Consider the following 12900-nt stretch of genomic DNA (forward strand, 5'->3'; position numbering starts at 1 on the left):
AATTTCTAAGAATTGCTTTTAAGACTAGTCCAGGAGGATGGTCCAGGTTTCCCTTACTTGTGTAATGCAGTGGTATATCTTAACCTCACACTATACATTTTCTACCTAGGTAGCAAGATTTATCATCTTGCAAATTATAGTTACGCCATCTACTGAAAATTTTTGCCTTTAAATGACATAAGCCATGAGCAGGTGTCGTTGTCTGTAAAATGAGGAGGACGGACTTTCTGAATTTTTGAGATCTAAATATGTTTTCACTCATACACACGAACCATGATTCCAACTCAGTGCTTTCAGAAAATTCTAGATCTAGACTCACTTTTCAGTATGAAAATGTCCCTTATCTATAATTATAATATAGCTTTTCTTTTACATTTTGCTAAACTACTAAGGTTAGCTAGTAGTAGTATCTCGGTGTTTTTTAGCTTGCATGTTGCAGTCCATTAGTGGGTCATAAAACCAGTTTAGTGAATCTTAACTTTTTTTAATGCAATAAAGTAAAATGGAAAATGACAATGTATTGCACATGCAGTAAGGGTAAGTATTGTTTCTTTAAATTTTTTAAATTGTTAATAAGGTATATACACATACATACTCTTGCTGTTGAATCCAGATGTGAAATGTACTTCTTAATGTGAGACACATTCAAAAATTGAAAAACAGTTATGTAACTAATAAGTTTACTTTTTCTTGATGTTGGTTTTTCTTTGTTGTGAACAAATGTGCTAGAACATCATTATAAAATAATTCAGTGTAGAATTCATTATGAGGTCATTGTAGGTTGGACTATTTGAGGGAGTTGAGTTTCTGATATCCCAAAGGCCCAGCTTGCCTACATTTCCATCTGTGAGTCCCTGAGAGGGAGCGTCTGCGAAGTGCCTGGTACAGTGCCTGGCATATGGACATGCTCAGTAAACAGCCTCTTTGGATTTGTATGTTTGAGGCTCTAAAAGATCTCTGAAATCATATCCATGTACTTTTGTTATTTTACATGAGTAGTGTTTTTACTCATTCATTAGTATAATTCCCCTATTTAATGTTTGTTAAATTAGTAATATCATTATCTCTGTTTTTAATAGGTTGTTGAAGACACCAAAGAGAAAAGAACCATCATCCATCAAGCAATTAAATCTCTGTTTCCAGGATTAGAGACAAAAACAGAGGATAGAGAAGGAAGGAAATATATTGTAGCCTACCATGCAGCTGGGAAAAAGGCTCTGGCAAGTAAGTGTGTGAGTTGCCTGGCATTTCTTCTGCCAGGTGATCATGAGAGGCAGATCCGCTACTCCTTCTCCTTCCCTGGTCATATTCAAGGGCTACTTTGCTGTTGTTCAAAGAAGGATATTGATCATGTCAGTCCTTCAAAGAAGGTGAATAATATCATCCAGATACCAGAGCAGTCCTATAGAATGTCTGTCTGATATGGGGCATTAGGTCTTTTATATGAGTAAAGATTTGCTGAAATTATAGTCCTGCCTGAGAGAGTGTCTTAGGAATTTGATGTGTACCCTGAAGAGCGGAGTGAGCTGAGTGGCAATTCAAGAAGAAAATGCAAGGATGTGCTTATTCTGTGTTGTTAATGGAGGAAAGAAAGCTTTCAAATGAACAGAAAATGCTTGTCACCTATCCCGGTAGTATATTTTTGGCAAAGTGCCTCTATTGAAAGAGCTGCTGATTTCCAACTATGAGTATCTTCACTCACATATAAAAACATGGAATAGCCCGGGTGGGCATGGCTCGGCAGTTGAGCATCGACCCAGGATCCAGGAGATCATGATTCAGTTCCCAGTCAGGGCACATGCCCGGGTTGCAGGCACAATTCCTCAGTCGGGGGCGTGCAGGAGGCAGCCGATCAATGACGACTCTCTCATCATTGATGTTTCAACTCTCTCTTTCCCCCTCCCTCCCTCTCTCTGAAATCAATAAAGATGTATATATATTTTTGAAAAATTAAAAACAAAACATGGAATATATGGAAAAATGCCCCTTTGCCCAAGACAGTGTTTCATTGTGTATCATTCATTTGAAATAAGTGTATTATCGGTGAATCTCTGATAATTTATGTTCTGATACATTTTTTACAGCTGTGAAAATTTCCACTTGCATATAACCTTAAGAAATATTAGATACTTTTTTTGTTTTTTACTTATTAAATCAGCAGATAAAATTTTAATGAAAATTATAGTAGGAAAATGTTATATCCTCACCCTCCTCCCCTACTAGTAATGGCCCCATTAGCGAAGAGTTACTTCTAGATATATGAGTTAGAGGAAAACTCCAAGACTGTACTTAAAAAGACTGTCCAAAGCATTAATGCTTTGTCATACTCCCTTAGGTTATTGCTGTGAATGGATGAAACCTTTATTTTTGTTTTGTTTTGTTTTTTAAAGATTTTTAATTGATTTTTAAAGAGAGAGGAAGGGAGAGGGAAAGAGAGAGAGAAACATGGATGTGAGAGTAAAACATTGACCGGCTGCCTCCTGCACGCCCCCTACCTGGGATTGAGCCAGGAACTTGGGCATGTGCCCTGACCGGGAATCGAATTGGCAACCTTTTGGTGCATGTGACAACACCCAACCAACTGAGCCACACCAGCCAGGGTGAAACCTTTATTTTTTTTAATCATGGTCTAGTGAAATGTGAGGGTATAAGAAAAATGGCACAAATAAGGTTTAGCTGTGTCTGAGAAAATAATATAGTGAAATGAATAAGTTTGGGTGGTAACAGAAATGAGAAACCTTGAGCAGTTGGGGAGAAGAAGGTAGGGATTGGAGGCCACTTCTCAGTGGACACCAGAAAGAAAAGTGGGATGAAATGTTCCGAAATTACTTATGGGTATGTGTTGTTAATTACTTCCAGATGCACAAACTAATGACTTGGTTTTACTATATGTTTCTTTGATGTCTGAGTCATAGTATAAAATATTACCTTAACAGTCTTTCTTCAGCCAGAGTTGTTCGAGAGAATTAAGCCCAGTAGAATATGATCTGAGTGACTATTTTTTCCATTCTCCCAAGATTGGAATATAGCTGGTAACTATTCTAGATGTAGAGGAGAGAAGATGACTTGCTTCCTACAGTACAGTGCCTTGGAACCCAGGTTGAGAAGGGCTGCTAGGGAGATATTCCTTATAGAGAAGCAGTCCATGTTGGTCAGCCACCCTCTTGCAAAGGCAAGAAGAAAAGGCAGGATCTTGTTCTGCTGAGTGTGGTCATGAGGAAGCAGATTGGAAAAAGCAAAACCTATGTTTTTTCGACTGGCCTCTTGGAATTGATCATTATTTCTTAGAGGATGCCAGGTTTTGTGATCTTCAGGGAGGGGAGTTAGGGTATTTATAAACCAAAGTTGCCATTACAGTTTTCTCACCCTTTCTTCTCAAGCGAGTGGTACCAGATCTCTCATGTTCTGTCTTTATCTATCTACATTTTCTGTGCTTATGCCACACCCACCATTCTTTTTTTTTTTTCAAATATGTGATATACACCACCCCTCCCTATTTCCCTTTGCATATCTTCAGTGAAATATGGATTTCTCACTTTAAAAAGAAGCAGAAAGGCAGGTTAGATTGGATCAACACTTGCACAGAGATCCAAACCTCTTGGGCTTGAGGTGTGTCATTTAGTGAAGGATGGATTAGAGGTCTGCCCTCTGAGCTCTCCTCTCCTACCTCCTCATGGACCCAGACAGGCACTTGAGAGCCTGCATTCCTCTTTTATGAATCTAGATCCCCACCCGTGAACACAGAGTGGCTTAAAGTAACCACCATTGGAAAAGCAGGGAGAGCTGGTATCCAGAGACTATTGTTTGTGCTTCTACAAATAGAACCCAATACCAATGACAGCTTCTCCTCCTGGGCCACCTTGTCTAGCATTTGAATTAATTAGTTTTTATTTTATTATTATTTTTTTAATCCTCACCCAAAGAAATTTTTTCCATTGCTTTTCAGAGAGAGTGGAAGGGGGGGAAAGAGAGAAACATCTGTGTGAGAGAGACACATTGATTGGTTGCCTCCCATATGTGCCCCGACCAAGGCCAAGGATGGAGCCCACAATAGAGGTACACGCCCTTGGCTGGAATCAAACCCTGGATCCTTCAGTCCAAGAGCTGACGCTCTAACCACTGAGCCATACCAGCCAGGGCTGAATTAATCAGCTTTTAAATCTACATTTGTAATGATGTTAAAGTCCCTTTATACCACACCCTTATATAAATTATTGTTTTCTCAAATAGAGCCATGCATTCTAAACCATAAGCATAGTGCATTCTGAATCATGGTGCCCAAACGTCACAAATTACCAGCCATTTTAGCTTAGCTGTTATTTTGTGTGTTAATCCAGTCTTGCAGATAGGGTACATAGATTTACCTACCAAAGCATACATAGAGCATTTTTCTGAAACTATCATGTAATTATTATTAAACCATGTAATTGAGTAAATTGATTTATGTTTTGAGATAGATGATATACATTACAAATACCTGTAAGAACTTCTTTTTAAAGACAAGTGAAAAAAATTTTTTGCCATGTGATGTGTAGAGGTTCTCCATACTTTCTGAAATGATGGTTCCCAGCAGGGATACCTAGAGGTAGAAATCCACAGATACTCAGGAGGGAGAGCCAGACAGATAAAAAGGAAACTCTCTGGGAGAGACTAGTGTGATGGAATCCACAGGAAGAGGGCATTCCAGTAACCAGAGTACTTAGAAGTGGGAAACATTACAGATAGGTCCAGCAGAAGAGAACTCTGAAATGCCTGTCAGTTTTTAGCAACGTGGAAATCAGTGGCATCTTTGCCAGAGCATTTCAGTGGAATAAGATTGGAAACCAGATTACACAGTAGGTTGAAGTGGAAGGCAGTAAATACAGACTGCTTTTTCAGATAAGCTATAGAGGAGAAAGGAAAGGAACATGGTTAAGGAGAGGGTAGACAGAAGTTTCGTTTTTAAAGTGGAAGAGCTCTGACGTTATTGATATACTGAAGGGAAAGAGCCAGTGCAGAGGGAGGGTGAAAATTCCAGAAGGAGAGTGATAATGGATGGAAGCTGAAAGGTTGGTGTGCAAGGGTGCAGCAGTGGAAATGGCCTTGAATAAGAAGGAAAGAATGTTCTGCATGCTACCCCATCCTGTCATCTTTCTTGAGCTACAAACATTTTTTCTTCCTTATTCATGAGAATCTCTGTCCACAGTACATGAGTCGTCTTGAACGTTTCTTTGGTGTCTGTTTCTACTAGACTGGGGCTGCCATATCAGACCATCAGAAGGCTGCTTCTGATTATCTCAGCCTGAGACTTCTTTGCATTAACATTTTAAATTAGAATGTCTCAAAAATGTCTGAAAGTTATTTTAAATTCACTTAAGTTGTAAAGCTACTTAGCATTCTAAGGATTTGGAGTTTTATAAAGTTAAACTATCCAAAATAAGTTGAGACTCACAGATTTTCTGTTAATTCATATCTTACTATTTTGTATACTGAGCACACAGAAGAATAATCTTTGTATTTGTTATTTGTAGAGGAGGTAATTGTATGCATGCTCAGTGCTTGAATTTGCTAATAAATGATGCATGCTTTTGAGCCGAAACTCATACTCAGTTGTAATAGTTATTTAGTTTTTTAGTCTTCTGGCTTCATTTATTTCTTGCCATTTTGGTTTATTATGAAAGTACTGAAGGGGTAGTTTAGGGAAAATGTAGTTACACTTCATCAACTTTTACAAGTTTTTTTTTTTAACTTTTATTTATGGACATTTTCAGATATGCACATAAATAAGGGAGGTAGTATATTAACCCCATTATAGCCATCAACTGTCTTCAAGATTCTTAACATTCTATTGTTTTTGTTTGGTTTATTTCTCCCACTTTTTTTTTGTTGGAGCATTTTAAACAAAATTCTACATAGCACTTTATTTCACTCATAAATACTTCAGTATGTATCTAACAGATGACTTAAAACCATAAACCACTATCACATCCAACAAAACCAACAATAAGTTCTTAATACTTAATATCCAGGGCATGTTCAGTTTTTCCCTGATTATCTCAGAAGTGTCTTTTACATACAGATGACTTGTTCAAATGATAACACAAACAAGTTAAGAACATTGCATTCAATGGATCTCTTAAACCTCTTTGAATCTGTTGGTTCAAGAACTATTTTCCATAATAACTTCAAATTTTTTCAAATAAAAAATATTTGTAACTCAGTACAGGAAACTCACAAAACACGAAGCAAAACAATAATTACTTTCAGTCTCATCACCAAAAGTTAATCACAAAGAGCATTTTGGTACATGTCCTCCCATATTGAAGGAAATAAATCTCTAGATGGGGAAGCGTTTTGCATCCAGTCTGTTTTTTTTTTAATTTATTTGAGAGAAAGAGAGAGACATCAGTTTGTTGTTTCACTTATTCATGCATTCATTGGTCGATTCTTGTATGTGCCCTGACCGGGGATTGAACCCATAACCTTGGCGTATCAGGCTGACACTAACCATCTGAGCAACCTGGCCAGCGCCTTGCATCCAGTATTAAACCTTTTGTTACATCTGGTGGGTAGAGACAGTGCAGCTTTGAGGATGAGCTGACATGCCGTTGTGAGGGGATAGAAACAGGGAGGCTTGTAACCTGTAGGTGAGTTTTCTACCTGTTACACTGTTTGCCTCTGCGACATTCCATTGTTAATGTCTACATGGCTGTTAACCCACCACATTCTACCAAGTGCTGTGGAAGCCCTTGGTAGAAACTTTCCATGCGATCATTTGCATGTTCACCTCTAAAGCACTTTAATATTATTATAAATTAAACATTGCTCTCTTGTGCTCTTTATGCTGTGCATTTGGACAGAGGTCAGAACTGCAGCAGGTAAGAGCGGTTGGTGTTTCATGTAGATAAAATGAAATGCCAATGATTTTTGTCACAAGTGCCAAGTGTAGACAAATTTGCTTAATTGTAGTGAGCTGGAAGGAAAACCAAAAATAATATTCCTATTCACAATTTTCTGAGGATGAATTGTGAGGAATTCACACCAAGAGCCAAAGAAATATTTGTAGTACTTTTCTGTCCAAGGCAGGAGTGACTCACATTCATATTTATCAAAAAGAAAAAGCAGTTCACTAAGCACTCGTGCTCTGGCAGTTTTCCCAGATGGTTTATCGATTCATTCTTTACATTTTAGCTTCAGTACTAGAAGTTTCTTATGTTTCAGAAGATGGATGCGTGAATTCATGCTAAAGGACTATTTTAGGGACAAAGACAAAGGAACATTTTTAAAAGCAGACTCTTCTGGGGATTGTGTGAATTATTTTTTCAGTTTTTCTTTCACGGAGTGACAGAAATCAGGTAAATTAGATGTGTTCAAAGAACAACTGCAGCTGTGTGTCGCCCAAGACTCACAGATATTATTGTACGACGTCTGGGAAGTGCAGTTGTAACTTACATGTTTTTCCCAAAGTGTCGATTTTTCTAAATACCCTTTGGGCAGCTTAAGTCTAAATCTTAATATTGTTTAAATATGTTTCTATATTATAGGATGAATAAAATATTTATTTAAAAGAAGTTTTAAAAATCAGGTTCTCCAAAGTGTTGAAATGTTTGTTTTCAAAAATTTGAACAAGCGAAGTAACAGTAGCTCAAAAGTTAACATTTAATCTGGTTTAATTTTTAACATTTCCTTTTCCCCAAGAATGACAATTAGGTTTTGAATGCCACCTGCTCTCTCTAAACCATCTAGTTTTAGCTATTTTGTGATGCAAGTGGCCTTTGGAAAATCTAAACGTGTCACTGAGGCAACTCCTTATAACTTGTATCCCCATCCCGTCTAAGGCATCCATCCTGCATGTGTGAATACCTGGGGATACGAAGCAAGACTGTAGAATCCAACATGACTGCTGTTTCCCTCTGGACTGCACGCATCCTAGAGAGCCCATCGGCCCACCTGTCATACATGTGCTTTAAAGTAACGTTGCTGTGTGAAGATTGTTGGTTAGTCTTAGTCATTTGTCACACCACCTGCATTCAGCTTTTGATTTTAAATATGGACGGATACTGTTAAGTATCCAGTCACAAAAAGTTTAATACCTGTAGTGCACACAGCCGTAACCAGTTAACCTGTATTTCTTGTCATATCAGATCTGATTTCTTACTCAAAGGTTTTCTAGCAAAAAATGAGCTTGTAGGGTTTCATAAGAAAAAACTCAGGTAACTTTCATTGCAGTGTATATAACATTTAATTTTTTTGTTTTTAAGATCCAAGAAAACATTCTTGGCCAAAATCTAGGGGAAGTTACTGCCACTTTGTACTGTACAAGGAAAACAAAGACACCATGGATGCTATTAATGTATTGTCCAAATATTTAAGGTTAGTATCTTGTTCTTGTGCCTATACAAAATCAAAACACGGAAATTTATTTTCCTCTTTCCATGTTAATGAAAAAGGAGCGGGAAAATAGGCAAACAAATAGCAAATATGCCTCCCAGTTATAGTTTTCTTAGATAGTAGGTGAGTTAATTATTTTTAACCTCCTTGCGTATTGCCAGTGATTCAAGGTGAAAATTCTGTAAGTAAATAGTTCACACATAGTAGAGAGCAACCAGTCTGCTCAGCTGAACATAAAAGTTGACTTTTTTCCCTGAAGCTTACATTTCGATGTGGTTGCAGAGGTTTACTTTACTAAACTTTAAGGAGATAGACTAGATCGAAAACCTGAGACCAGTTGGATTTCCTCAGAGGAATGCAGATAAAGCAGAGATTAGGTCTCTGAGGATGGGCCAGGTGCTGAAGAACTCTTTTTTTTTTTTTTTTTTTTTAAGAAATGGGTACAGGCACCACAGCAAATCTTGTGCAATACAAATTTGCTTTCTAATATATATTTAACCGAGTGTAAACATGGTGCACAGTGTGTTAATTTGTTGTGGCTTCCATTACAAAATACCACAGATTTAACAGACTAATTTTCTCACCATTCTGGAGACTAGAAGTTTCAGGATCAAGGTGGTATAGGTTTGGGTTTTTTCTCCTTAGCAGAATGCCACCTTTCCATGTCCTCACATGGCCTTTCCTCTGTTGTTGTGTCCCTAGAGTCTCTGTATGTGTCCAAATTTTCTCCTCTTACTAGGATACCAGTCAGATTGGATGAGGGCTCACCCTATGGCCTCATTTTAACTTAATCACCTCTTTAAGAGTTCTGTCTTCAAATGCAGTCGTATTTAGAAGTACTGGGAGGCAGGGCTTCACCATATGAATTTGGGGGGCAACACAGTTCAGGCCATAGAACACTGTACCCAATCAGGTAACATTTTCTTTCCCTCTGGTTGCTAGATCTCTAGAAGAGAGTTGGTGATGCCTTGTCTATACCTGAGCCTGGGAGGATAGACAATTCCTGATGGGAGGGTAGACAGTCAGGGAGGGAGTTGCTCTGAGATCTGGCTTGAGAATTGTTCAGAGTTCAAGAAATTCTTTCTGTTTTTCCTCTGGTTAGTGTGGAGCAGTTTTTATAAAATACGTCTTAGGAAACTAGCTTACTTATATCTTCATAGTAAAACTATTCAGATCCCTGTTTCAGCATTTGGCTTTTTTATACAAAGAAATAGCATGTATATACATAAAGTTCACATCATTATCAACTTTTTAAAAATTGAAGATAGAAGATTTTCAAAGTGGCACATCATATATATATCTAGAATGAGTTTTTCTTTGCCTTCACAGCTATGTAATGTAATGCATTGCATATGATCAATAGGGAGTACATTATTTCCTTTTTATTACTGTTTAGCCAAGTCTTTGAACAGCATGTTATTGATTTATAGTCACAAACGTTCTAAGTCAAGCACTGCTAGGAAGGGAGTTGTTCAGGCATCATTTACTTTCTTATGTTGCATATTATGTTTTCCTGGGTACATTTTTTAATTGTTTCTCCTTATTCTCTTAATATGTTAATGATTTTAAGTATATTTTGAATCTTAAATTATAAAAAATATGATTTCCTACTGGTATGCAAATTCAGGTGGTTTTGTTTTTGTCTTTCCAGAGTCAAGCCAAACATATTCTCCTACATGGGAACAAAAGATAAAAGGGCCATTACTGTTCAAGAGATTGCTGTTCTCAAGTAAGTAGAAAGTACATATTGGGGTTCATATTGCAAAAATCCCAGCACCACCTTTCAGAGTTCTCAAATTTGCTTTGTGGAGTGTACGTCTTCAGTCTTTAGATGGTGTCTCTGCCTATTCAAAAATTATTTTTCTGGTTTTTTCTTTCTTATTTGTATTTTCTAATGCTTTTACAGAAAACAGGTATTTTTTGTGTAATTTTTAAGGGGTTTCTGTGGTAGAGCCAAGAGAATAGTACCTATTTCTCTCTCTTTTGTTCGTTCATTATTAAATATAAGTTATTTAAAATTCAATTACAAAACAGGGAGTGAGCTCTTATTACACACTGCAGATAGACATGAAAAAGATGGTCTCTGATTCTGAAGCAGTTATTTAATAGAGCAGACAAGTAAATCAGAACTTGTCACACAGTGAGATTAATGCTAAAATAGAGGTATATTGGTGGTATTAGGGTAGATCTGACAACAAAACATGAGACTTGTCCTTGGGGGGCAGCCAGGGAAAGCTTTCTTAGAAAATGGGATGCTAGAGTTTTAATCTAGATCAGGGCTTCTTAGTCTCTTTACTGTTGACATATAGGCCAGATAATTCTGTTGTGGGGGTCATCCTGTGCATTGTAGGACATTTAGCAGCAGCCCTGGCTGCTGTCTGTCCCCTAGATGTCAGTAGCATTTCCCCGTGCCTTTTACTTGTGACAACCAAAAATGTCTCCAGACATTGCCATTTTCCCTTGAAGAGCAAAATTTCCCCTGGTTGAGGACCACCAGCCTAGAAGGATGAGTAGGAATTCCCTGGGACTGGGGCGGGTCTAGGGTTATTTGTTCAAAACTGAGAAAACAGCTTGTGAAAAGACACTGGAAAGGAACAGGTAACAGCACATTTGGTGCCTGGCAAGTACTTTAGTTGTGTGGGAGCACAGCAAGAAATAAGGCTTGAGGGGTGGGCAGAATCCAGCTTCTGAAGAGCCCTACAAGCCGTGTTCAGGATGTTGGACTTGACCTTGATCTACACAGGGGAAGTTGTGTTTAGAGGCAGGATTATGGGTTGTGGGGATATTACCACGTTCTGAGGAGGAACAGGAGTCTGAACCCAGTTGGTTCAGTGAAGGTAAAAGGGAAAGGATGCATTCAGCTCTGTGGGGTCAGACAAACTCAGGCTTTCATCTTAGTGTACCCCTGAGGTAAGGAATGCTGGGAGGAAGAAATAAAGGGGCAGGAGGAAACTTGGGGATGATGGATATGTTCATTATCTTGAATGTGGTGATGGTTTCATGGGCTTATTCACATATTAAAACTTGTACATTTTTCATATGTACACTTTACCTTGTGTTAATTATAATTAAAAATAAAGTCATTGGTGCTTACTATCCCCACTTAAAATAAATACATATATTTACTTGTAATTCCCCTATCTTTTCATAATGAATCTGAGGTGGCATCTCCTCTTTACCACACAATCTGGCTTCTCTCCCATTAGTTTTCTAATTCATTGAAATAATGTCGAGATTGAGCTCCGGGTTTCATCACAATGGATTTTCCAGTCCTTTTCTCGCCTGACCTGAGATGGTGGTGTGCTGTAGTAGTAAAGCAGAGTGAGAACGTGTTCTCTCCATGACTTTGCTAGCAGTGCGCAAATGTGGATGTGTGAAAGAGAGCAGGAGGACACACCTGAAGATGATGGTGCGCCTACCTTCCTGCCTTATCTCTTTTTCCTTCTGTGATGCATGGAATGTGGTCATCTGTTGAGAGTGAAGTGGGCAGGAGTGGAGAAGGGAACTTGAAAACAGTATGAAGATTGGAAACAGCCTCTGTGGGAAATGGGCCAGGGCTGACCAGAAACTGAAGAATGGGAGAGCGACGGGCTTGAGGGCTTAGGCTTCCCGTACTCTATGGATGTGGGACATGGAAGGTTGTTGCCTTCTCTTTGATATCTAAAATATTACTCTAGTCAACTCCTGTTCTTTCTGGATGTCTCTGTGAATTTTTCACCTAAATTAAAATGTAAGTTGGTTAGTTTTGTTTTTAACACAGAAGAAACCAGGTAGAAAATGAAAGTTCTGCCATAATTGTACTCCCTCAGAGATTGCCTTGTTCATAGCTTATTATATTTTTTGTGAGGACTCTTTTTTCCCCTCATAAACCAAAATATTTATATAAAGTTCCTCTCTTGTGAGCAGTAAATTATGCATTTCTTTCCCTGTTAATAAAAATATTATAATACATAGCAAAAGATATTTAAATATATGGATATATCCTAATTTATCAACTATTACTCTATTTTTGAATGTTTACATTGTTTCCCATTTCTTCCTATTATAAGCAATTACAGGACAGACATATTGTTGACTGAATATTGGCACACATCTATGATTAACTTCATTAAGATAATTTTAGTAGTGGGATTACTGATTTAAAAAAATTTTTTTTAATGTCTTTATTGATTTCAGAGATAGAAACATCAATGATGAGAGTCATTGACTGGCTGCCTCCTGCATGCCCCCTACTGGGGATCGAGCCCGCAACCCGGGCATGTGCCCTGACCAGGAATCGAACTTCAATTTCCTGGATCATATAGGTCGACACTCAACTGCCAAGCCACACTGGCTGGTTAATGTTTGTTTTTTAGAGAGAGAGAGAGAGGAAGAGGGAGGGAGAAACATCGATGAGAAAAACATCAGTCGGCTGCCTCCTGCATTCCCCCTACTGGGGATTGAGCCTACAGCCCGGGAATGTGCCCTAACTAGGAATCAAACCAGTGACCTCTTGGTGCATGGGATGATGCTCTACCAACTGAGCCACAC

The 12900-nt window shown here is 38.2% G+C and overlaps 1 protein-coding gene across 3 annotated transcripts in view; it reads left to right on the forward strand.

Moving 5' to 3' along the window:
- Nucleotides 1-12900, forward strand: part of PUS7 (pseudouridine synthase 7) — a 73856-nt gene that overhangs the window by 18007 nt on the left and 42949 nt on the right. For all 3 annotated transcript variants that reach the window (XM_087821101.1, XM_016204757.2, XM_016204755.2), the window contains 3 exons: nucleotides 1080-1224; nucleotides 8241-8352; nucleotides 10022-10099. In XM_087821101.1, the coding sequence (XP_087677227.1) occupies nucleotides 1080-1224; nucleotides 8241-8352; nucleotides 10022-10099 (335 nt within the window). The remainder of the gene's footprint in view (nucleotides 1-1079; nucleotides 1225-8240; nucleotides 8353-10021; nucleotides 10100-12900) is intronic.

Source organism: Miniopterus natalensis, chromosome 10 (genome assembly GCF_054644295.1).
Source record: "Miniopterus natalensis isolate mMinNat1 chromosome 10, mMinNat1.hap1, whole genome shotgun sequence".
Lineage (NCBI taxonomy): Eukaryota > Metazoa > Chordata > Mammalia > Chiroptera > Miniopteridae > Miniopterus > Miniopterus natalensis.